The sequence below is a fragment of the Chelmon rostratus genome, chromosome 16 (assembly GCF_017976325.1).
Source record: "Chelmon rostratus isolate fCheRos1 chromosome 16, fCheRos1.pri, whole genome shotgun sequence".
NCBI lineage: Eukaryota > Metazoa > Chordata > Actinopteri > Chaetodontiformes > Chaetodontidae > Chelmon > Chelmon rostratus.
In genome coordinates this window covers 20,860,339-20,886,872 of record NC_055673.1, presented here as the reverse complement: position 1 = coordinate 20,886,872, position 26,534 = coordinate 20,860,339, and the positions used below count along the sequence as shown (strand labels likewise).

Genomic DNA, 26,534 nt, shown 5'->3' with positions numbered 1-26,534 from the left:
GAAAGACAACAGTCAGTCAAACAGTACATGGCAAAACTAAGCCAATAATGAAGGACTGTAGACAATGCAGGAGCAGGAGGTCACAGTTCGGCTGCTGTTACACATGTGTTACCTGTTTCCAAAATGAAATGCACCTGTACCACTTCAAACTGTTATACCAACTACCTTTTTACACCTGATTACATCCATACTGATGACATGACATCTTTAAAATAAGGCAGAGCACTAAAGTGCAAGTACAAACTCTGGAGCTCTGCGTATCCTGAGATACAGGTTTGTCCCATCAATGATCGACAGCAAGCTGCATTTGCAGTTATACCCACAGCAATCTATAACTGACTCATGATCAGGACTATAAACACATTGAGACAGCGGGCAGCTTCTGTAGATGTAAAAACATGGAGAAGTTAATTCCAGTCCGCATCTGTGAGCACAACTTCCGGTGGTGTGTTCACTGCGACAGTAGACAGGATTTGCAATTCCATGCAAAGAATTTAATTCTAGAAAATAGCTGTAAAGCAAGTCAATAATCGGTTTTTAACTTAAATGGAGATGTGTATCTTCATAAAATAACGGGAATAAACCATGACTCAACCATTTCAATCATTTAGATATGTTTCATCACCATACAAACAACAAACCTGATAACATGCATGTTTTCTTACAGATTCTGCAGTAATTTGTTTTAATTTGTATTTTTTACACTGGCTGTTGTTTTCATCAGAAAGCTTTATCATGTGTTGTAATGAGAAAGCTTTATGTTGAGATGTTTCATGCGCTGCCCACAATGCATGTGTACATCAAAGACCTGTAGGCCTATAACACACACACATATGCACACACATGCACGCACATGCACACACACACACTATATTGTGAGGACTTACCCTCCTTAACTTGGGTCCCCATAACATGAATCACAAAATTTTAGGGTAAAGACTTGGGCTAAGTTTAGGGGTCTGAAAGATGGATGAAGCAAAACAGAGAAAATAAAGTAGAGAGGGAAGAAAAAGGGGGCTATGGTCTAAGGAGGAGACAATGAAGAAAGAAGAGAAGCAAAAGTACAAGCAGAGTGATGAAGGATAAGAGACAAAAAGTGCAAGAGATAGGCCAAGAAAGTAGCAGCATTAATTACTGTAAATTAAAAACATTACCGTTTGAGATTTAGTGACAAACCAGAGAATGATTCAAGTTGTGAACTGTCTCTTTAAACCGGGAGAAGGGTCCTGAGCACTGAGAGAGAGAGTAGAGTCAAGCTTACCAACACAGAACAAATCATTTCCTGTTGTTTTCAACATTAAACATGTATTATTTGTTACATGCATTACATCCAAATATATTCTTTTCAGTAAAAAGCTTATATGTAGAATATAACTGATTCTATTGCTTTTCTTCTTTTGGCCATGCCTTTCTTTTGGCATGTTCAGCCAAGCTGTTGGGGCAAATTTAAGTGCAACACCAGCAAGGGTAGGATGACTGACAAGGAGCTGTCTGTACTGTTAAACGGACTACATTCATTGAGTAGTATGTGCTTTTCAATCATAATTGGTTCTCTTGTTTGAATTTGCTCTGCCTCTTGTGCACATTGCTGCTGCCATACCTGCGACTAGCTGACCACATCAAGGCAGGTGGCCATGACATTGGACAACAGCACCTTTCAGGGCTGGAAATTCAACAATACTTTCCTTATGAAAGCTGTGTAAAACTTGTTTACCAGTGGTGAAAATGCTGTCAACATCAAAATGCTCCATATCAAACAACCCTGATTCCAAAAAAGAAAGAAAATTTTAAAAATTCAACAAACATAACAAAACATGTTTGTGAGATACATGACCAACTCGAGCTTTAAATGTATTGTCTTTGCCCTGTTTTCAGGTGAGTGTATTTCAGAAGGGATTAGCAAATGATTCTGTTTAATTGATGTTTTACACAGCATCCCTGCTTTTTTGGAATCAGTTGTCAATTAGAGTAACTGTTGCCCAGTTTGAAATATTTGTTGGAAAAGTAATCAAATCTAATAAGTTTCTTTGCTTTGATGAGGCAACTAATACAGTTGCATTACTTATTCCATTTGTGACAGGATAGGTAGTAATCCCTTAGATTTCAAAAGTTCCCAACACCAGTGACAGGGGTCTTCAGGTGGGTCCTGCTTTACTATGTGGTTCTGAGGGCCTGTAATGACAGGAACCCTCCTCATGACAGGGTCTTGAGGCCCCTGCATGAAGAGGGTCCCTATGTCTAGCATGAAGTCTTTCATAAATTGAGCTAATTTTGTGCTCACACTTGATGTCCACAAAATTGTCTGGGAACATGTAATATTTCAGGATAAGAATACTGATGGACACAGAGGGGGAGGAATCAGGGGTATCAGGCTCCCATTTTTTTTCTGCTTCTTAGCTGAACCTTTGAGTTTGACTTGTCTAAAAAGTGAGCTCTGCGAAGCATGTGAGACCACATAAGCAACTCCTATTTTACTCACAACTGATTTCACACTATTTCTCATTTGTTGTGGAACCGTTAGCTTCTGTGTCTTTTATTTGGAAAGTAACGGCGCCCAACTTCCTCACGTTTCGAACGCTAACTATCGAACTTGACGGACGCGATAGGAAGCTAGTCGCCAGCGGACGCACAAAGGGAGTGGACGGAGCTGCAGCGATGGGGATCAAACTGTACTACACCACCGTTACTGCCTCGCGGACGGTGAGTCGAGTGGCCGTAATTTCGTGAAGTGAAGCCGACGGTGTCCTCGTGTTCGCGGCTCCGGCGGCGGCGGCTAGCAGGGCTCAGTGCAACAGACACACCCAGCACCCTATCAGTAATAGCTTCCTCCTGACTAACGGGGCACAGGGCCTATGCTGCTCAGCCGCCGTTTCTATCAGCACTGGAGCGTCAGCATTACCAGGTCGTGGGCGTAATGAACGTGAAAGTTATCACACGGAAATGGAATAAAGCATAAACGACTTGCAAAGACGAGGCATGATGCATAAAACCACCTCATTCCCTTTATGTTGGCGGGAGGGGGGGTTTCTTTCCCTTTATTATTTTTTAATCGAGCATGTTTGTATAGCTGTTTTTGCAGAAATTCTTCCTCAAAAGATGAACCGAATTGCTTTTGCTGAACAGTGACACTATCATAGTGGTGCATAAGGTCGGAATAGCCAAGTGTAGCGAGCATATATATCCGCTTCCTGCATTGACAGCTGTACGCCATACTTCATGTAAAAAAGTTGCAATTTAAGGCTGTCTCGCTTATGGCAAATACAGCTTATGATATTAAGACACTTTACAAACAATATGTATTTATCAGTTCTGCATAAGTCAAGTGCACTAAACAACACTTGTTTTAAATGAATTCCAGACTTTGAAAGCGGCGCACCTGCCTCTCAGTCTTCTTGTCCCAATTGTTGTAAGTTGGTGGCATGTGAGCGTGGGAAGCGGAAATAAAACCTGAACGTTTATTTAAGTAAGAGCTGCCTGGCTGTTTGTATGTTAACCGAATTGGCCAGTAGACCCTGTGATTCAGGACAAGTCAAACGTTTATATTATTTGATGTGTGTGCGTTACTTGAGAAGCAAGATCATTTTAAATAGTTGAACTTTGTAATGAAGTTTCGTTTCATTTTTGTATTGACTATATTCGGATCAATCGAATGGAAATGATTGACATCCGGACAGTCTGCAGACATCAGTAATCTAATGTTGTAAAGCAGCACATCCTTGATGGGATTTTTGCAGCACTTTTTTGAAAACAGTGGCTGGCAGACTGAGCAGTGGGCCAAACATCTGGTGCCCATTAGCTGTGAGGAATTCATGCAGTGAAAAAGTTCAGTGACGTGCATTCACTTTGAACCCTCTCATGTGCACACGAGAGGGTTAAACTGCTGCTCATGCTGCTCAGTTACAGTCTGCTGTGGAAGCCTTTGGAATAAGAATAAAATTACTTATACTTATTAATTATTATTCTGTTGTTTTGTGATTTTCAAAGCAGCTCCCCGCCATTTTTGATAGAATTAGAAAAACTGAAAACATGCTTTTTTTGCAGAATAACATTTTTGCAAAGAGTTTTCACTCAGAGTTAAGGAAAAACAATGTATTATTAATTATTTTCATGTATGTATTGGTGTATAGCTTACATATTTTACTTTATTTAGACATTGCAAGAACATCCTTTCTGTTCTTCCCATTAAAGTATAAATCTCTTTGTGTTATCTGACTTTTATAATTGTGAAATAACTTCTGTTTTCACGTGATTCAGAGAAGCTTTTTTGCTTAGTCTGCTTTTTTTTTTTTTCCATCCTTGTGAAACAGCTCACTTCCCCTTTTCATGTTCAAGGACTTGACGCTGGCCGGACAACAACTCTGTGCCAGCGTGTGTGTGTTTCCAGTTAGTGCTGCATTTAGGTGTGGTCACTTTCACAAATACCCCCTCCCAACTTCCTCAGTCGCCCACAGAGATAACAGAGCCTTCACCAGGTCTATTAATCATCATCCAGGAGCCAGATAAAACCTTGAAAAATACTGTTTTTTTTTCTGATGCAGCAATTTGCCTTGAAATATGTCTGCAGTCGATTCCTGCCGTGAGGAGAAATATCATTGTAGGTTTATTTGAACAGTCTGTCAGCTGTTTGACGGCCTTTGTGTACTTATTATACTGACTAAACCTCCAACAGCATGGTGGCCGGCGCTCCACTCGCTGCTCCACTAATGTAGTGAGTACAAGCAGGGCTTGATTTGTCGTGGCAGACAATAAGCTTGGGCTGTGATGGATTGACTGGTTCTTAGTGGTTACGCTGGGGCTGAGTACAATTCTGACGGCCGCTGTTGTTTTCCAGGTGAAGTCTCAGCAGGCGGAGATGATAAGAATCCTCGACAGTAAAAGCATCCAGTACGAGCTCGTGGACATCTCTGTGGGCGGCGAGCTCCGCGATGAAATGAGGAGCAAAGCGGGGAACCCCACGGCGGCCCCTCCCCAGCTTTTCAACGAAGATCAGTACTGCGGGGTGAGGAAGGCGCACACACGCACACACACACACTCCAGCGCAGCCATAAAATACTTTAAAATGTTCCGCCTTTAAAAGATCAACAATTCCAAGAGCTAGCCAGGCTAGCCAGTTAGCTTCACACTTAGCAAGGCTAAACCTCCCAACAGCCTAATTACTGAAACAAGTCTTTACCAACAACAGGCTTAACATGGACGAGACCATGAACTTTATAGCAATAGTATGAGAATTAACATCGTCAGTGGCATCATCAGCGGTTGGGGATTGGTCAGGCGTGGACAAAAGCTGATGTGTGCACATGTGCTGCTAATATTTTTGATTCTTTCCCTCAATAAACGCATTGAAAGTGTCAATAAGCATACATACGATTTTAGAGAGGAAAATATTGTTTTAGTTATGACAGAATGATACTGATCTGCAGCCATATTGACTAAAGTATTCAAGCAACATGATACTGCGTACAACATATAGTTGGTGCAACAGGCTGAAGGAGTCTGTATGGAAAGCCTGTCTGTTAAAAGGCAGTGAGAGACTAGCTGATGAACACAGATGAAGAGCCAGATATTTCCCTCAGGAGTTTTCAGAGACCAAAAACAGAAACACGGCCCCGAATGAAAGACGCCGCCGCTCTGTAACTGCTGGCTGTGTAAATATGCCGCAACCATTTGCGAATGAGTTTGTCGTATCAGCTTAAACAGCGACGTGTCTGCGTGTTGTTGCAGCTTGTTTCCACTGCCCACAAGTGGCTAAAAAAAATCCAGTTTAAATATCCCATCAGGCCTGATTCAGAATCAGTCTCGGCACTAATAGCTTTAAGATAGCGCTCATCATATGCTCAGAAATGTTTGAGCTCTGCGTTCACCATAAACTACAAGCAGCCTGAATGTACAGACAGAGCACATGAGCCTTTCTGAGACGACGTATTCGATGTTTTCTGCTTTGCTGATTGACAGTCTTTCTCTCTGCAGAACTATGAAATGTTTTCCGAGGCGGTGGAAGCAGATACTGTGGAACAATTTCTGAAAATGGCGTGAGGAGGGTGGAGTGGAATGCTCCATCTTAACCCCATTCCCCCCAACTACCCACCTACCCACCTACCCTGCACCCCAAGGGAGGCCCTTTATCCCGTCTCTCTCTGCACCACTGGCAGTGTCCACTCACTTTCAATGCCATAATGAAGAATGCCAAATATCTTGTATCCAACTAATCAGAAGACACACATTCCCCCTCCTGCACCGTTACACTCTAAATCAGTCTTAATCATCTTATTTTCATGTGTATTGTTCTGTTCTTTCCTTTGATTTCTTTCAGACCTTCTCCCTGTCTGACAGACTAGTGTTACTAAGTGCTCCTAGTCCACTAGGAATCAATGGAGCATCTAAATGTGCTGTAATTAGGTCGACTAATCTTGGCCGCGGCCACATGATCGCTGGAGATTAAACTAATCCACTGGATGACAACATTCAGCCCAGAATCTTCCTGATCCTCTGCAGACCAAACACACCGTCATCACCCAGTCTTAACTACTCCGTCGTCTTTTTCTGCAGCCTTCAAGTTCCCATGTCGCGCATGAGCGCACGCTCTTTGTACTTCACATGGATGCAAATGCACACAGAAGTAGCAAGGACGGTGACGTCCTTAAACCCAGTCAATGAAGAATTCTAGCAGCTAAAGGACGTCTTTCTGGCGTGGAATGCGTTTTGTAATTTTGGTCCATTGGTCACATTATTCGATAAATGACGAGAGGTTTGGTTCTGGAGCGGGAGCCCACTGCACTGATCTGACCAGCTTCAAGGGGCGATAATGCGTTTCTTAAAAAAATGCGCTATCCTTGAGGTCGACCAAACGCTTTGAGGGCCCTACCTTACTTAATATTTGAAATTGTGCGCTGTTTACGTCCAGCTTTGCAAGCTTGCAGTATTCTTCCTCTCTGGTTTTGAACACACTGCTTGTGTTTGTTGCCTGGTGCTGCCCCCAACTGATGGCAGGAGTACGTATTGCCTGTGGAAGCACTCGTAAAAACATTGCTCCATAGCGCCACGAGCGGTCAAAAACTCCACAGGATACCTTTAAGCCCAGTTACGGAAACGTCTAACAAAGATAAAGCCAGTTGATATATTAATGAAATCTATAGAAAATAAAAAAGGTCATATCACACACTTGGTAATAATACTTTGGCAATATTTCCTTGTGGATAGCATCTATCTGTGAACCTCCACATCAGAAACAGTGTCTTTTTAGAATCTACCACCAGGGGGCGCCTCAGATGTCAGTCAGAAATGTTCAGATCGTACACATTGTAGCTGTGAGTAATGATGTCCAGGGCTGCAGCTATCATGCTGAATTGAAACTTACACATGGTGGGCATATTATTGCCCAATTCCTGCATTCTGTGTATTTCAATTTTACTACATAGACCAACAAAGTTATTCAGTATTTCCCTCCCAAATTTATGTTCAACGTGGAAACATAATTGAACAGGTGAAATAATAGTTAAATAAATAAAATATGAAAAATCCAAATAATTGGACACTTTTACAGACTTTTGAAACGTGTTTCATTCGGGAGCCAAACACTCTTGTCAGTTATGTTATAATGTTCACCAATGGACCAAACAAATATCAGTGATCGAACATTTCAGTCGTTAGCTGCTTGATTTTAGCATCCAGTGGAGCAGTATGAACACATTTCTTAATGTCACATTTTGTGCCAACTTTTATCTGTATTGCGCTTGTGCAGGTGGATATTCTCTGTAGTGTTGGCACTTTCCTGCAATCTTCTACATTTTCCATAATCTGTATTACTTGAAAGCTTCATTCCTGTATTGTTGGCAGGGCAAAAAAGACACCAAACATTTCGAAGGGAGCATTTCTTATGGGCGGTAAATGATTCCACTGAAAAGATGTGACTCTTCTAGCTTTCGATCACGTAGCTGTTCCTTCCTCTGTTTATTTTATGTTACAGTTGTCACTGATAGTCCCGGGCATGAAGATGCAGTAATGTGACTATGCACTGAAACCCTGCCTCATTCTGAACACAGACATAAAGCTGGCGTGTTTAGATTGACCTGACTCAGTCTTACTAGCCTTTGGAACGCTCACCACATGGGAAAAATGAAGGCTTCACTTATTTGTGCTTTTACGTGTGTGCATTCATTCAGTTAAATGATCTCAGTTGAAATATCATGTTGATGTACCGGGTCGCATGTCTTTTTTTCAGATGAAAACAACATGCTTTCCCGCTCTCGCTGGTAACATCTGTCAACCCCCCCCCCCGGCTTTCTGAGCTGTGTTGTTACGGTTTGGGATCCCTAGTAATGACAGCCTTCACACACAATGTTTGTGCACTGTTTTGTAAGTCGATGGTTGTAGATGTTTGCCTGATATTAATGTATATTCACTATCAACCATATTTTAGACATTCCATGTCTCTCTCTGAGCTCCTGCTTTGCTTTTGGACCAATTCCCCTTGGCCAAAAAAAAAGAAGAAAATAGGGAATAAACTGCTGTTGTCTTCCAAGAAGATTGTGAAAAGTGATTTATGGGTGAAAAAAAATAAAATGGATTGAATCTTCCTGTCTGGGTCTTTTTTAAATTTCATCTGTGGGGAACATCTTGATACTCTGATCCAGTGTACAACGACCAAACTAAAAACTTAATTAAAATGTGTCATTTTCTATTCATAGCCTGCGTTTTAATGAGGAATTTTACAGGTGAGTGTTGAGCTGTTTGCTAACCAGCAAAAACCTCATTTCAAATTTGCAAGTCAGTGGAATATTGTGTTTGCCAGCACAGTCACATGGATGACATCTTCCACACTCTGCATCTGCAGGGTCAGTACATTCATAGCAATGTTTCCTGTGGATGGTATATTTTCACTGAACCTTTGTATACAGGGTTAATTATTAACATGTTGGATATAATTTCATATGATGAAATTCATATGTTGAAAGTGAATTAATGGTCATAAGTTATTTAAAAAATCATGATACCTTTTTTTAATGTGAATCATTACGCTATGAATATGAAGTGGGCTGAATGATGGTGGTTGTGCGCAGTTGCAGTACCTCATTTGTTTTTAGGCGGAGCTGATGTAGCATGTTAGTCATGCACCTATGCAGAAGACGAAGAAGAAGTGGAGGAGGAGGAAGTAGACGAACGAAGAAAATTAAGCTAACGAGAGGAAGCGGGTTCGGATTTCAAAATAAAAGCAAGCCATCATATGGCATGTTAAGTACTAACTGTTAAAAGTAACAAGTGCCATCATCATTACACGAGCTCGATAAGGTTGTCAAAATCTGTTATATTTGACCTAATACTCGATATTTAGAATTGGTTAGAAAAACATTGGTTTTCATACAACACGGCCTTTTGGATCCAAAACAAGGTTTGATGTGGTCAGTGGGTCAAGTATTTGTAATAAATGTATGACGGTGGCGCAGGCAGAGGCATTCATTGTTCACTTCACCGAATTGCAGGAGTTAAATTAGCCTATACCTCCGATATCTCCGAGTTGCGTTATCTCACAGCAGGGCAGACTCGTTACGAGTTTTATAGTCTCGTGAGAGTTTTAATTTGAAAACGACCACCGGAAGTTTTGCTGTTGTTTGAGTTTTGCAAAACACTGGTCAAAAGAAGGAAGCTGTAAAACTTGACAGGTTATTGCTAAGGTAACATTAATTAACATTTTACGCTACATTAACGGTGTTGGTGTGAAAGACGAGAAAACCTTACTGAGCTGATATGTGCAGTAATGACCTGGTTATTTCTGTCAGCGTTGTTACACTTGACTGTCACGAGAAGTCAATTCATCGGTTAGCTAGCTAGATGAAGCTAGCTAGCTAGCACCAGTGTTTTGAGCTGGCAGTGTTGATTAACGTAGGCTGTTTCTCTTAATATAAAATGAGCGAAATATGAGCTAATGATACGAGGGCTCCTCTTTTGTGCATTCCTCGTGTTCGTCACATTTGACCGCTGTAATAATCTTGTCAGCTGTCTCTGCTTGGTGTTTATGCTAGCAAAGACAGCATCAGGTGTTGCCTTTCGGTAAAGATAACGTTGCATTTAATGAGAAACAGCGTTTATTGACTTAGTGACTATTGAAATCGCCTGTGCGTATCAGAGACTCCAAGTGGCGCTTTTTCATTCAGACGTCAGGAGCTGTGTTTGAGCACACGTCACACTGATCACAGCTAATGTTTATTCGTGTTAATCAGCAGACAGTATTCATGGGGCAGCTACTAAATAACCTAGTCAAAAAACATCGGGCAATATGTAAAAACAAATTACAATGGTGGCAAAAGCTGTGCAAAGCAGTTTTCTCACTTACTTTGATTGTATTTCTGTGCAGATAGTTTTTTTTATTCTGTGTGCTTTTTTTGCGATATTTACCCATATAACGTGTTCCCTCACACCAATACAATGGAGGTGAATTAAATTTCAGGTGCTCACAGCATTGGTAAATTGCATTTAAGAAAATCAGCAGAAGCAGCTCTTTCCAGAAACTATGTCCTGCTCTCCCTGGATAATTTTGTGTTGTGAACAATTTTCATTGGAACTACTTTTTGTTTATAATGAAGTTGTAAGAAAGATGTACAAAAGTTTTTGCGTGTAGATTGATGAAACTAAAAGTGGGGATGTGATCAGCTCTTGTACATGTTCTTCTTTTTCTGTCTCATGAAGCCACATGTGAAGATGAGCGTCCCAGATTACATGCAATGCGCCGAGGACCACCAGACAGTACTAGTGGTGGTCCAGCCGGTCGGCATCGTACCCGAGGACCAGTTCTTCAAGATCTACAAACGCATCGCCAGCGTGAGCCAGGTGAGCATCAGGGACTCGCAGCGTCTCCTCTACATCCGCTACCGGCACCACTACCTGCCTGAAAACAACGAATGGGGAGACTTCCAGACGCACCGCAAGGTGGTGGGCCTCATTTCCATCACCACCTGCGGCCCAGCCAAGGAATGGCCCCAGACAGCTGATCGCTTCCACAGCCAGAAGGAGGTGTACAGTTCCACGCTGTATGATTCGCGGTTGCTGGTGTTTGGGCTTCAGGGAGAGATAGCGGAGCAGCAGCGGACCGATGTGGCCTTCTACCCCAGCTTTGAAGACTGCTCTGATGTGGAGAAGAGAGTGGAGGACTTTGTGGAGTCAATATTTATTGTTCTGGAATCCAAGCGTCTTGACCGGGCCACAGACAAGTCAGGTGACAAGATACCTCTGCTCTGTGTGCCCTTTGAGAAGAAGGACTTTGTGGGTTTGGACACAGACAGCAGGTGAGTTGCTTTGTTTGTTGCACCGTAATCCCTTTTTTCAAAAGCACTTAAGCATTTAGTGGCTTGAAAAATGTTCATCGCAGTCAGTAAATGTGTTACGCTGCATTATTTCCAAGTTGTTATTGTGTGTTTGTTTCTGTGTCAGGTTGCTTGTTACATGTCTGCCTTGCCTGCTCAAAAATTCTCCTCTCAAAAATCTTTCTTTTGATTTTTGCTGCGTTCATTTTCGTTTGTATACCTTGGTTTATTTGTCTTTCTTCTTTTCTTCTTTCATACTGTCCTGTGAGTTTATTGTTGGGTGTGAAAAGGTGAGATGTTAGACTTGTAAATTTAGTTAACCCATGCCAATCCCATCGGCTTTAGCGCTGTCCTGAAAGATAGACCCAGACCTCTGTGCTGTTGTGCATTCGCTCATGACTCCAAGCCAAACTCATCGCTCCTCCACAGGTTTCAGTTTATACAACTTTTTAGAGAGTAGAGTTGTTTGGAAACTTATTTGACAAAGCTTGATCAAAGTTACAAAAATGTTTTTATCCGGAAACATTCCCGTAGCTGTTCAAATAACAGTAATATGAATAGTCTAATCCACAGCAGTAACACCAGCTGCTGAAATTAAGAGAAGGCCTACATCGCATATGAATGAATCTCGGCTCATCACAAGTCACCACATCATTTGCGACATTATAGATCATTGCACAAGGTGAATTCAAATATATATATATCAGCAATCTTGTGTTTGACACGATTGCAGTAAACAAAACTGCTAAGGTACATGAAGTTGACCACACTGTGTTCACAGAGGCTCAGTGACCACTTTGTACACTTTTGTCTCCTAATTTATATTATTACTTGATTTGTGCTGTTGATTTAGCGGGTAGTTAAAGGACCATACCTGTGTTTTTCTGTGCCTTTGCTCGTTTACAACAAATCATCTATATTCTTAATTACTGACAGTCTTGCACCCAGCCACAGGTTTCAATGTCTGTCTGTCTGTCTGTCTGTCTGTCTGTCTGTCTGTCCTGGCTGTCTGTTTGTCCATCCATTCATCTTGTTGTAAGTCAGTCTACCACTGTAGTTCAGCTGCTGCACAGCACAGACGCAGCAGTTTTGTATTCATGGACTTTAAGTGCTGTTGGGAAGCCTCAACATTTGAAATTCAGCCGAACACCAAACAACAAACTTTTTAAAGCAAGAAATCTCCAGGTTTACCTTACTTACCTTACTTTTACTATCTTCACAGTGTTTCCATAGTTCTTCTTCCTTGTCCGATTAAAAAAAAAAATTTTAAATGTGATGTTTTTCAGCAACCAACTTGTTCAACTTGTTGTTGGGACTTCAGACCAGCACTTGAAAGCCCTCTACAGACGATCTTCAACTCAATCTGTGCTTCCATCTGCATTACTGTTCAAAACTAGTATAGTCTTGAAAATAAAATAGAATTTACTATTGGATGTTATGTCCAGTTCTGGAACTGAGTGACATAGTCCCTCCAGCGTGTCCTGGGTCTTCCCCGGGGCCTCTTCCTGGTGGGGCATGCCTGGAACACCCTCCCAGGAAGGCGTCTAGGAGGCATCAGATAATGATGCCGGAGCCACCTCAGCTGGCTCCTCTCTACGTGTAGGAGCAGCGGTTCTACTCTGAGCTCCTCCTGAGTGACAGAGCTCCTCACCCTATCTCTAAGGGAGCGCCCCGCCACCCTGCTGAGAAAACTCATTTCAGCTGCTTGTATCTGAGATCTTGTTCTTTCCGTCATGACCCAAAGTTCATGAACATAGGTGAGGGTAGGAACGTAGATTGACTGACTGGTAAATCCAGAGCTTTGCCTTTCAGCTCAGCTCCTTCTTCACCACGACGGACTGGTACAACGGCCGCATTACTGCTGCCGCCACACCGACATCTCACGCTCCATCCTTCCCTCACTCGTGAACAAGACCCAAAGATACTTGAACTCCTCCACTTGAGGCAGGAGCTCTCCTCCAACCCAGAGGGGGCAAGCCACCCTTTTCCGGTCGAGAACCATGGCCTTGGACTTGGAGGTGCTGATTCTCATCCCAGCCGCTTCGCACTCGGCTGCAAACCGCCCCAACACATGATGGAGGTCCTGGTTCGAAGAAGCCAACAGGACAACATCATCTGCAAAAAGCAGAGATGAGATCCTGTGGTCCCCAAACCAGACTCCCTCCGGCCCTTGGCTGCGCCTAGAAATTCTGTCCATAAAAATAATGAACAGAACCAGTGACAAAGGGCGGCCCTGCCGGAGTCCTTCACTGGGAACAAGTCTGACTTACTGCTGGCAATGCAAACCAAGCTCCTGCTCCGGTCATACAGAGACCGGACAGCAGTAAAGGGCCCCGGACTCCATACTCCTGAAGCACCTCCCACATCTACCACCCTGCGGAGGGTGTAGAGCTGGTCCAGTGTTCCACAACCAGGACGAAAACCGCATTGTTCCTCCTGAATCTGAGGTCCGACTATCGGCCAAATTCTCCTCTCCAGTATCCTGGTATAGACTTTGCCAGGGAGGCTGAGGAGTGTGATCCCCCTGTAGTTGGAGCACACCTCCGGTCCCCCTTCCAGAATAGAGGGACCACCACCCCGATCTACCAGTCCAGGGGCACTGTCCCCAACTGCCACACAATGTTGCAGAGGCAGCCAAGACAGCCCTACATCATCCAAAGACTTGAGGTACTCAGGGTGGATCTCATCCACCCCCGGTGCCTTGCCACCGAGGAGCTTCCGAACTACCTCGGTGACCTCAGCCTGAGTGATGGATGAGCCAACCTCTGGGTCCCCAGCCCCTGCTTTCTCTACGGAAAGCGTGGCAATGGGATTGAGGAGATCCTTAAAGTATTCTTTCCAGTCGAAGTCAACAGCTCCCCACCTCCACTGTAAATAGTATTGGCAGGGTACCGCTCCTCCCTTTTGAGGCGCCGGACGGTTTGCCAGAATATCCCTGTGGCGGACCGATAATCCTCCTCCATGGCCTCCCCGAACTTTTCCCATACCCGAGTTTTTGCTTCCACAACCACCCGGGCTGCAGCACGCTTGGCCTGCCGGTACCCGTCAGCTGCCTCAGGAGTCCACAAACCAACCATCCTCGATAGGACTCCTTCTTCAGCTTGACGGCATCCCTTACTTCCGGTGTCCACCACCGGGTTCGGCGATTGCCGCCACGACAGGCACCAGGCACCTTACGGCCATAGCTCCGAACAGCTGCCTCAACAATGGAGGTGGAGAACATGGTCCATTTGGACTCAATGTCTCCAACCTCTCTCAGGATCTGGTCAGTGCTCTCCCGGAGGTGCGAGTTGAAAACCCCTCTGACAGAGGGTTCCGCCAGACGTTCCCAACAGACCCTCACTACCCGTTTGGGCCTGCCAAGTCTGTCCAGCTTTCTCCTGTGCCAGCGGATCCAACACAAGTGTAACAATTGAATGCTGTTTCCTTTTTCTCTATAACAAAGATCAATTTACGTAGTTCTTTCTAGGAAACTTCTTAGAAATTCGTAGTAAATTACTGGGAAATTACGTTTATATATACAATCTTACCTTAACATCTGAATTACACGTGCAATTTCTTTCGGTAAAAACTTCACAGCTTGGACAATGATGTTCAAATGATCATTAAGTGATGAATTTCTTATCTCAAGCATGTTTCCTTTCTCTGCAATTCAATTTTTATATGTTGCAAAATTTCACTGAAAACAGTGGCTTCCTTTACCCTTCAAAGTGAAAACTCACTGGTATGGTCCTTTAAATGAGGGGCTGATAGTTTGGACCCACTGAACACAGTGTGGCACAGTACATGCTAATGAGGTTTGTTTGGAGAACATTTGGACTGGGAAGGTGCAGTTTGGCTGGACAAGCTGGAGCGACGCACGGGCCCCATAGATTTCATATCTTTGTTCATGAGAGCATACATTACCTTCCAGCTTTGCATAGCACGGCAGCTACTCATAAAAAAACACTGAATTTGATGATGACATCCATGTCCAAACATCCACGTTAAGTGCTGTGGGTAATCTTTCACGACTCCCTCGAGAGCTTCCTTTTCATTTTCGTTTTACTCAGCCAGAACATTTTCATTTTTGTTTTTAAGTAGTCGACTGAGCATTAGCATGAATTTTTAATCTTCCAAATGATGACATGCATTTTCCCAGAATATCTGTTTATGTTTATTTATAAACTTCCAATTCACCTTGAGTCCTTGATCACCTGCTGATCCTCGTTAGTGCCTTTACATGACCTTCACAGTCTTCAAGAGTCCTCAAACATCCTCCACAATGGGGTTCATAAGTTTCCTCTAAACAGTTACATTTCCCCTGTATCCTGGTGAAGCTGATCCTTCCTGAGTCCCTGTGTTATTGTAGCACAGAGTGGTACTGTAGGTCAGCTCATACTCTGTCCTTGATTTGTTGCTCTCCTTTGCTTGTGCTTTCCAACCCCCTACATTCCCCCTGTAGCTGACTGATAAGATGCCTCTGCTGGCACACTGGTGACATAAGAAATGACAATAGCAGAAAGTTAGAGTGTATTTCTATTTATTTTTTTCTTAAGAGAAAGTCTCCCATATGGATCCCAAACCAAAATCAGATTAAAAGCCAAAAACATGTATATTTTTTTCAGGAATTCAAACCACTTCATTCATCTTCCTGTTTTTGAAAAAAATGTGCTCCCCTTTCCTGCTGCTTTCTCTCAGGCATTATAAGAAGCGTTGCCAGGGACGAATGAGGAAGCATGTTGGGGACTTGTGTCTCCAGGCAGGCATGCTGCAGGACGCCCTGGTCCACTACCACATGGCTGTGGAGCTGCTCAGGGGGGTAAATGACTTCCTCTGGCTGGGTGGTAAGTCTGGAGAATGATGTCTTATTACTATAAGCTGGAATTTATATGGCCATAATTTGTTTATTTCCCAGTGTCAGTGTTAGCTTATTAAATGTATCAGCATTTGAGCCACACTGCAGTTTTGCGGCCATTATGAGTATTTATAATTGAGAGTTAAACACGTAATAAAAGGATTCTTATTAGTTGATTTTTAATAGTAATAATATAAAAATAAACCTTATTTGTGTAGCACTTTTCTTAACAATGTTACAAAGTACTTTACAAACAAAAATTAAACCAGATAAGACAGATGAATGATAACGAATGATCAAAAGGTCAAAGACATGAGCGTGAATATGATCAAATAAATAGGAATAAAACTGAACAAATAAAACATATTAAACATTTCCAAAAGCTTTCATAAAAGAAAACATTTTTAAGAAGAGATTTGGAAGAAGCCAGAGACGTAGTGTGTCTGAGTTCAGTAGGCAGAGAGTTCCATAGTCTGGCGGCTCTAAGAGCAAAATCCTAATCACCCTTAGTCAGTGTGACCTGAGAGGAAGCAGCAGGGCTCCATCCATGGATGTTAATGGTCCAGAGGACACATACCAGGTCAATAAATCAGAAATGTAATTAGGAGCAAGACCATTTAAGGCCCTAAGAGAGAATTAGGCCTTATTAGAGAATGGTGACGAAGATGTGTACTGAGTGGGAGATTGCAACCATGCTTTTAGCCAGATGATGTTTTTTTTTTTTAATTCAAAATGGTTGAAACATAATTGATGATATGTACAGTTGTAGACAGGAGTAACACGTTTTGCCTGTCTCGCATGAAATTTAAAGGTTATTTTCATACGATCATACTAATTTGAGAAGGTTTTACACAACTGCAGACAGGAAACTTGAACACCAACATACTGTATATCAAAGCAGCCACAGCAAAAATACAAAGTTCAAAGCTAAATAAAGAAACCACATGCACCAAGTGCTTCACATTAAAAAAGACATAGAATGAACATAAAAATGGATATAAAATTTATGTGCACTATGATGGAGAAAAAAACCCACTTGGTAAAAGTAGTAAATAAGATAAATATGTGGATGAAAATAAAAGCATAAGAGGTCTCCAGAACTCAGCGAGTATTTCACCTTGTGTTTACATTCTCCCAGTCGGCACCTCTGAAGCAAACAAGCATACAGTAACAGAGCCTCCCAATTCCCTTACGGACACAGATCCACCACCAGTCTTGAATAACTGAAGTAAGCCTGTTTCAGCCTACCTCAGAACGTCATCCCACTGGTTTAACCTCTCTGTGGGTACTCTCGCGCTTAAGCTGCCCTGGTGCTGTGGCGCAATGTGTATGTCAGCCATGGAAACAGAACAAAACAAAAAGTTAATGCAGTGTAAACATCAGGGTCGTAGGGTCCTCCTGCAAGAGGGAAATGTGGTATAGAAAAATGAAAACTAGGTAGAGATGGAACATTTGTCCATTTTTGTTCCGTAGCTGCGCTGGAGGGTTTGTGTTCAGCCTCTGTCATCTTCCACTACCCTGGAGGCACGGCAGGGAAGACCGGAGGACGCAAGCCAAGCATATCCCAGCCGGCAGATGCAGGGAAACGCCACAGACCAGGTGAGCAGACTGATAGAAACCGTGGTCTGGATGGGATAATAGCTGAAGGCTGTTGTCTGCGAGTGAGCTTTGAATGAGTGAGAACGTCGCGGCTGACTGACAGCTCGAACATCGCTACGCTTTGCTCAGCTAAGCTGCTTCCTTTGTGCGAAGAGTACAAGATGCTAGCTTCCTGAAATGCAGCTATTGCTGAATGAAGCTACAAATGAAGCTATTCTTATTTTCCCCGATGACTACTAATTTAATTAAAACTTCACATCATTTAGTCTGTCTGCTCTGTTATTAACATGCCATTAACACGGTGTGATGTTTACGCTGCTCTGTGTGTAACTGCACTTTTTGTGAAAATCTTGACTGGCCGATCAGCAGAGGGTCATCCTATTCCAGTTTGAATAGCAAGTGCTAAAGTGCTGCTTTTATGATGCCTGAGAGATATCTGAACACTGACTAATCTAGGCTTGCAACCAATGGTTATATAAGTGATTAATTCATAGGTTAGTAATGTTTGTTTATCTGATACATTTATAATGTGATTTTTATTGTTTTTAAATTAGATAAGCTCAAGACTAAACTTTAATGTCATTGCACACAGTAAATATCAGGGCAACGAAACACAGTTTACCATCTGACCAGCAAACAGCAGCAACCAATGGGGTGCTGACAGTAAGAGGAGTTGTAACAGTGATCTGCACAAAATAAACAGAAACTAGTATACACAATGTTCAGTACAAGTGAATGCAACTATGATATGGCAGTAGTGTAACTACGATATGTACAGTGGACAGACCCGATAAATTCTGTATACAGTAGAAATAGTGACAAGCCTGGAATTAAGTCATTTTTAGGACAAGGCCACTTTGGCAAAATTTATGAATAAAGATTTATTGAGGTATTGTGGACAAAAAAAGCCCTGTTTTTTTTGACAGACTGTAGTGTTAAACCTTATCATACTTTAGCAGTTGTGTTTCTGCAGTGGCGACAAAATGTTAACACATATACATACAGTGTTATCAATTCCTTACGTGTCCGCTAAAACATTTTACTCTGCTCTCGCGCTTAAAAAGTCTGCTACTGCTATGTCTTGTGGGACGACGGAGACACAGGGAAACGTGAGTTTGTTTATTTGCTGCGTCACATTTAGTTAATACAGATAACTGGAAGTGCAAATACAGGGAGCAAATACAGGGACCAAGTGGCAGCAGAGGTGGTATTGCAATAATATTATAATAATGGAAAGCAAGCATATTTGGTAGTTTTACTTGATAAATGACTAAAGTTATTTTTTTTCTGTCAAAATGATCAACAATACATTTTCTGTCATGCGAAAATTACTTATAAATGAAATTAATTCTACATACATATATACAACATTCAGGTTTTTTATTTATCAGAGTTTCTTATCATGATATAAATGTTAAAGGGTCCCTGTGGAGTTTCCTTGCAAACAAACAAACTTGATGTTTACAGTACATTTGGTATTATGTACCATAACACATTTTGTGTATCCTTGATCATGTTTACTTGTGAGCGCTTGTCTTCTTTGCCTTTGTTGGCCCATTGCTGCGGATCTTGGAGCGTTACTGCCACCCGCTCATCCGTGGAATAGTGTGAAGCCATCGGCTCCACTGTCTATCGCATCTCCTGTGCGTGCATGCATGTGTGTCCTTCTGCATGAGGTAAATAAAAGGAGGACCCACTCATAAAGAAACTGCTTCAAAGCGCTAGTAGAGGTCAGAAAGTTCTCAGGATACCTTTAACTTGGTTCTGGTGGAGTAAATTGCATGCCAAAATTCATCAGGGCTCTTGATGAGCATAGTTCGCAGGAGAGCAGCAACGGCAGCCGTTGAGCAGACTGTTGGGACTAACACTGCTAACATTGCGCCTTGCGTCATGGAGTGAATCTGCATTCTTTCTCTCTGTCTGTAGGGGCTCAGGAGGTTCTCATTGATCCAGGTATGGTATATCTAACCAACATAATTCTTATAGTCACCAGTCTGCCTGTTTGCTTGTGGTCACATTCGCCTTGTGTTTGATGCCATTTTTCGTCTTACATTATCAGCACCCTGATTCCTATTGTTTATTTCATCATTTGAGAAATTGATTGATGTTCTTTCCCCCCTATGGCAGGTAGTGTTCTCCTGTGTTGATTTGCGATCACCTTTTTTTTTCTTTTTTTTTTCCTAATATACCTGCTCTTTCTCGCAGCCAGATTATGGCGATCAGTGTCACATGACTACACGATTGAAGACCAACACTTAAAATGTTCTCTGTTAGTTGCTTCTACTCCTTATTGAGGCCCCATTATTCTAACAACTCACATGCTGCTCTTGTTAATCACACAAAAATCACTTGATGTTTTCCTAGTATGTTAATATGTTTCTGGAATAGTTAGTCATTTGAAAACAATGTTGCATATCTGTTTGGAAGCACCAGCAGGTGGCAGTCCATTGCCATTGGTGCATACTTTGATTTTCCGTATGTCGAATGCTCACGGTGGTTTAACCTCTCACTTTCGTAACCCAAGAAAAAAAAAGTCACATAGTGTATCTATATTCTGTAACTTAATCATTTCAAAAATTCGTCTTTATTTAGTTCGGTGTGATTATTGCCTCCAGTGTTTTCTCTTTGTCATGTTGCGTGTGCAAATTGACCTAAGATGTAGTGCAATGCAGCATGTCATTATTCACACGTTTGTCAGAGTGACAGCACCACAGTGTTGCTATGGACACAGCCCCGTTGCTAGGCGATGCGCTCGCAATTGGTATTTGTATTCTAATCAGATTTGGTCGAGAGATGCACCTTGCAATTGCTTTTGAAACATTCCAGGTGCAAGTTTAAGTCTGCCTGGGCCGTTAGCTGTCAACATCACTCTGATCACATCTTAGAGACTTCAAGGCCTCCAGATATTCATGATAGCACTTCGTGCTGGTGTAAGGGACGGCCGGACTTTTAGGATTTACATTTAGTGATGATGAGGAGGCATCAGAGCTAGGAATAAACACACATTTCACATAGTTTCATTCAGCATTACCTGTTCTTATCTGTTCAGATGTGTTACAACCCTGCTCCTTGAACAGCATTTTGAACACTGTATATCTGTGTTTTATTTGTTTCTGTGTATACTGTATGAATATGTATGTTGTAGTTGTAGCCAGGACGGTGTCTTTAAAGAATAAGTGGTAGATTTAAGTTTTCCTCCTTCCTGTTTTCACTCCTGTCATTTCCTTTCCTTTTGTGGTGGAGCAGATGGATGGACGTTCATGCTGGAGGCTTTCCTCAACTAATCATATACCTTCCTCTTTTGAGTGTAGGTGCCCTCACAGCCAACGGCATTAGCGCAGACACCAGCACTGAGATTGGACGAGCAAAGAACTGCCTGAGTCCCGAGGACATTATCGAGAAATACAAAGAGGCCATCTCCTACTATGGGAAGGTACTGACCACAGAGCTGCAGAACTCTTTAATCAAGAATTCAACCAATGTCATGGTGGGATTGCAGGTACTAATATCTCAATTCAGTGTCAGCAAACTGGGCAAAATAATTGATTTTCAAAACAGTTTACAGTGTGTGAGACAATAAAACTCAGCTGAAAATAGACACTATAAAAATAATGTACTATGCATAATAGCGGGCAAAATTGAGAGAGCAGGAGGCTGTTCAGTCATGTTTTGTGTCCTGCTGGGTTTCAGTCATCATCAGACCTGCGGCAACACCGTCACTGCTGCAGCTACAGCAGCACGTGAAGCTCATCAACCTTATAGTGTCGCTTTTAGCAAAAACTCTAATGAACTTAAATGAATGAATCATTTTTAATTGGTTAATCCATCCATTTTATTCCACGTTTTGTTCCAGATTCAGTTAATTAAATCAATAATATCAGGATTTATTATTTATTTATATATTTATTTATATGCTACTGGAGAGATGCTATGGAGAGAAAAATGTGATTTAATATAATTCTAGGCCATAGCCCACAGTGCCTTCTGATTTTCTGTCATACATTCATACTTTGCCTGGTATGACTGTGAAATAGGTATTAAATTGCATTCTGTGTGGTGTTAAAAAGGTCTGATAGTAGAAAATTACTCAGTCTTTTTAAAAGATTGAAGTTCATTTTCATGACCTGTTTTTAAAGATTTATATCGTCAGTAGGAAGAAGGGTTGAGCGCCACAGACGGGGTAGAAGTCAGTAGCTCTGTATTGTAGATGCCTCGTACCATTTTTCTCTTTTGGTGAGATAAATGGATGGGATAAAGACACCATAGTGTCTGACCATCTGGAGCTTTGAAAAAAAGCACAACAATGTTGACTCGAATTCTGAACTTGATGGGGAGCCAGTGGAAGGAAATCAAGATCGATGTCACATAAGACCACTTGTAGGAGATCCAGGTAGCAATGAATAGACCCCCCATCTTTAGATTAATGGTCATACTGTCCATGACAGTGTTTACTGTCAGGTTGCTTCGATACAGCACTTACAGGCAGAAATGTAGCTACCTGTCTGTGTAGTAATACCTATCCATCTCACCAGGGGGCAGTATTTGATTTGGCTTGATGAAGTTTGGAGGCAGTGACGACATTGTGTTTGAGTAGTATCAGACCAGTAAATGCTGACAGCAGCTGTTTCTTTCCAAATGCAACATGGGGACAAGACAATCTCTGGAAAAAGAACCATATTATGTTTAACGCAGTGTTAACCTTTGAAAAAGCAGCATTGGACAGACAAAAGAATATACATTATGCATTTGTTCAGGGCATAATGTATTTCTACTTGTCTTTATCCACTGTACTTGTACAAAGTCAAAAAGAATAGTATTAAAGTATCCCTAATGCTTAGGGAAAGTTGAATAGTCTCATTATGCCACCAAACTATTCAGAGGCAACCCTGTGCTTTATCTTCATTATTATAATTACCTTTTTGCGCTGACCTCCCTCAGCCCTTTTACCTGTAACTAGTTCATTCAGAATTAAATTACATCTCAACACATAGCCATTCAGATATTAATTGAATTTTAATAAGGAGACAATGAGGGTGGAAGTGGAGGGAAGTTGAGGGACGGCAAGATAAAAAATGCTCACACTCGCGCGCAGCGTGCAGCCTCAGCAGCAGAAACTCAGGTTTGAAGTGGAAGGAATGTGTGGGGATTCCTGAGAAACGAGCAACGGGGAGCCCAGTTATCACTCTTGTCTGTCAACCCATGAGTACAGTGACTGATGAGGGTGGTCGTATGTTAATGAAAAAACATTCTATGATTATGAGGTGGGTAGCAGAAGTCAAGGCGATCCTGGTCGGCTATTCATTTTTCATTAACGCGGAGCCTCCCCCGCTCCTCCTCTTATCTCTCCTAGTATAAGAACGCAGGAGTGATCGAGCTGGAGGCCTGTGTGAAAGCGGTCAGGGTGTTGGCCATTCAGAAGAGGGCCAGGGAGGCCTCCGAGTTCCTGCAGAATGCTGTTTACATCAACCTGGGACAGGTACGCTAACTGACAGGGAAACGAATGCTCTTCCAGCTACACAGAATGATTAATGTGACCACTTGCAGTATGGTGTAGTTGAATCAGGATGTCTCACTATCAGTGAAAAAGCACACTAAAACCATATTCTTCCCACAGAGTCAAATTGTTTAGCTCTATCATTTAAACAATAAATCCATTTTTTTCCTTACTTTGCATCATTATGTGACCTGTGCAGCCAATGAAATTGTCACCAGGCCTGCCCTTTGAGTTCAGCCATTTAAGCTCCTTTTCTCCTGGCTTGACATACTTGATATGATACCATAATTAGTGCATGAAGGCCTGATGCCAACAGTGATGTTGGTGCTAACACGTATACTTCTGTTTATTTGTGTCTGTATGTATATTTTGCATGGATTCCCATTTTCATTAATTTTTTTTCATAGTTGTATTTAATATTCCATGACTCTCAAGGCCATTAAAGTTTTACTCTACATACATACACCCGATATGCGAACAAATAGTTTGGTTGGTTAAAGATCCCCTCCAGGCATGTTGGAAGATATATGAAAAATCTCTGCTTTGAAGAATATCAAAAAGTTAAATTACCTTTTTAAAATTCATAAAATCACATCTACTCCTTCTCCCTCATTGAAAAACCCAGTCTAGTCTATGGATTTGCAAATATTGTTCACATTAGAAGCTCAACTTTTAGACATAAGATGTCTCTGGAACGTCCTTTCTTAATATATGTGCAGTGGAGATTTCAAGCTCCCACATTACACACCTGTCAAACAGATTTCAATTAAGGACAGAGAGTCGCTCAGCCTTCAAAATAAATGTGAAATGTGAAAACAAACTCTGCGCATACATTATTTTGCACAGTGAAGCTCAATCATCCAAGTGTAACAAGTAACAATAAGCAAAACACAGTTTTGCATGGAGGGCTGCTTTAATGTTTCCTCCATAACTGCAGCTCTCAGAGGAGGAGAAGATCCAACGCTACAGTATCCTGTCCGAGCTCTACGAACTGATCGGCTTCCATCGCAAGTCTGCATTCTTCAAGCGCGTTGCAGCCATGCAGTGTGTGGCTCCCACCATCCCAGAGCCTGGCTGGAGGGCCTGCTACAAGCTGCTGCTGGAGACGTTGCCTGGATACAGCCTGTCACTTGATCCCAAGGACTTCAGCAAAGGTAAACTAGGACATTCGGAGTAGACGTCTTGGATTATCTGGAAGTGTCAAGATAAGTTAAATCAACATGCTTCAGGGCTGCAACTAACAATTACTTTCATTATTGATTTTTTTTTCTAATTAATTGATGTATTGTTTAATTATAAAACATCCAAAAATTGTGGGAAAGAAAGCCAAAGGTAAGCGATTTATAGTTTAAAACCCAAAAATATCCCTTTAGCAATAATACAACAAATAGAAAAAAAGCTAATCATATTCACAATGCTGGCTGGAACCTGACATTATTTGAATCATCATCAAGAATCATCATCATCAGGAACCTAAGGTTTAACATCTAAAGGCTGTGTGTCCAGATGACGATCGATCTCGGAGGTTAAGTGTATTTTCTGCGAGCGTTTCTACGAACACTCTTAAATTTTACACGTTTCCCAAACCAGCACTTACAGCTTCTTAACGCCGGTGTGTGTCCTCAGTTACAACGCTTTTGGGAGCCACCTCTAAAGCTTAAGATCATTGGTGAGATAGATTTTACGACCGTCTTTACCTTAAGATGCTTTTGGGAAACGAGGCCCTGAACTGTTGAAAGAAGAGAAAGTGCAGCACGTCAACCACATTGCAGCCTTTACGGTACAGCAGCACGACACTTTTTCAGGGTCAGAGCTGGACATGAGCGTAAAACATGCAACAAAATGTGTGTTTTGCGCCAACAGATGCATCGTTCTCGTTGTGTTGTTCATACAGTGGAGGGGCACATTTTCAATGTGATGTGTTAAGTTTAGATTTGGGACACATGCAAACACAACAGCATAAAATCAAAAGGCGATGGTATAGAAAGTATGTGTACCGGATATTAATTGTTTAAGCAAATATGATCCTGTATATTGATTTTTTCATTAAGGCCAAAAAGCTTCTGTTGTGCTTTACTGTGAAGCCAATATGCTTTCACTACATCCGGCTTGTTGGCACATTTTTGATCAGTGGCCCAAACTTCTTATTAAAGAATTGGATCATTGTCTTATATATAATACAAATCAGCACCTTTATCAGCTATTTGCTCTGAACATGAAGAGAGGTTCTTTGTTCGGTCCTTTTGAACATGGTGGCAACAGCGGCAATGAAGAAGTCGAACAGAATCAGTCAAACGGTGGGACTGGTCTGCTGTCACAGTTAGATCTATTTATTTTTTTAAGGGTCACAAGTTAGGTAGTGTTGGCTTTACATCAGTGAAAAAGGAGTAAATCCCACTGAGTTAACCTTTTTCAAACACTGAAAGCAGCACGCTCTCGCATGAGCCAGACTATGTGAGTGTCGGCATTGTAAACACATATTTAATAGATAAAGGAAATGAATAGCACCGCTTCATTCCACCTCCAGCTCTGCTGTCTTTTCAAGAGTGCTCCTTCAGGGTGTTCTACATTCAAGCCACCACTTTGCTCAAAAAGAGCCACAATTGAGACCTGACCCGGGCTTTTGTACACTCTGTGGTAAGGTCCTCATGATAAACCTCTTAGTTCTACAGACTATTGACCCTTGCTCATTGCAGCCACTCAATGGCAAGCGTTGGCAACACAAAAGACAGAGTCCACAGTAAACAGAGGCTCAGGGAAGGCCATATTTGCTCTTATGATCATTATTCAAGGAACACTATGAGGGGATTTTTATCAGATGTGCTGTTTATCTCTGGCTTGCTTTCCTTTAAAAACAGTTCATATGAGCAGGCTGCAGATTGAGGTAAAATGTTTGTCTGTTGACTGTGATGGGTTCTTTTAGATGGTGTTTAACATACTTTAACTGTTACCGCTCTGCATTTCCATCTCAGATTCTACAACAGTACATTACTGCTAATGTACAAGTGCAATTTTGTAACATTTGTAAATGGAAAACTGCCAAATCTTAAGATGAATCTCCAAGTTCTGACTAATGGCCAATGCTAAAAAGAAGCCCTCTTTCAGTTATTGAGCGCTGGATTTCTCAGTTGCAGGATTATGGCAGACTAAAAGGTTTGATTGACCTCTGCATTTTGTTCATTCAAGGGACATTTTCAAGACACTTTTTAAAGTTATTTCTGGAGCAGCTTTTGAGTGTGTGTGTCATCCTTCAATCCAAATTTCTACAATACGCTTGTGCAGCTTTACACAAAATCCTCATCTGCATATT

At 41.9% G+C, this 26,534-nt stretch overlaps 2 protein-coding genes across 5 annotated transcripts in view; both read left to right on the top strand.

Moving 5' to 3' along the window:
• Positions 1 to 2,581: 2,581 nt before the first annotated feature.
• On the top strand, positions 2,582 to 7,567 carry sh3bgrl3 (SH3 domain binding glutamate-rich protein like 3). Its single transcript, XM_041955348.1, has 3 exons — positions 2,582 to 2,700; positions 4,832 to 4,999; positions 5,968 to 7,567. Exons 1-3 carry the CDS (start codon positions 2,656 to 2,658, stop codon positions 6,031 to 6,033), a joined length of 279 nt encoding a protein of 92 aa, XP_041811282.1. The 5' UTR covers positions 2,582 to 2,655; the 3' UTR covers positions 6,034 to 7,567.
• Positions 7,568 to 9,609: 2,042 nt separating this feature from the next.
• The window catches only part of trappc9 (trafficking protein particle complex subunit 9), a 192,751-nt gene continuing 175,826 nt past the window's right edge, over positions 9,610 to 26,534 (top strand). The window contains exons 1-8 of one of the 4 annotated variants that reach the window (XM_041955415.1): positions 9,610 to 9,668; positions 10,681 to 11,276; positions 15,975 to 16,120; positions 17,605 to 17,730; positions 19,657 to 19,683; positions 21,042 to 21,163; positions 23,081 to 23,206; positions 24,162 to 24,378. In XM_041955415.1, the coding sequence (XP_041811349.1) occupies positions 10,693 to 11,276; positions 15,975 to 16,120; positions 17,605 to 17,730; positions 19,657 to 19,683; positions 21,042 to 21,163; positions 23,081 to 23,206; positions 24,162 to 24,378 (1,348 nt within the window). In that variant the 5' untranslated portion in view covers positions 9,610 to 9,668; positions 10,681 to 10,692. Of the gene's footprint in view, positions 9,669 to 10,680; positions 11,277 to 15,974; positions 16,121 to 17,604; positions 17,731 to 19,656; positions 19,684 to 21,041; positions 21,230 to 23,080; positions 23,207 to 24,161; positions 24,379 to 26,534 lie in introns of all 4 variants that reach the window. The other 3 variants (XM_041955412.1, XM_041955416.1, XM_041955413.1) reach the window with 3 other exon arrangements.

What these genes read in the sequence shown, in the direction of transcription:
- sh3bgrl3 (XM_041955348.1), top strand. Translation starts at nt 2,656, where the DNA reads ATGGGGATCAAACTGTACTACACCACCGTTACTGCCTCGCGGACG. An exon ending in CCGTTACTGCCTCGCGGACG is followed by an intron (nt 2,701 to 4,831) that starts GTGAGTCGAGTG and finishes GTTGTTTTCCAG; the next exon opens with GTGAAGTCTCAGCAGGCGGA. An exon ending in ACGAAGATCAGTACTGCGGG is followed by an intron (nt 5,000 to 5,967) that starts GTGAGGAAGGCG and finishes TTCTCTCTGCAG; the next exon opens with AACTATGAAATGTTTTCCGA.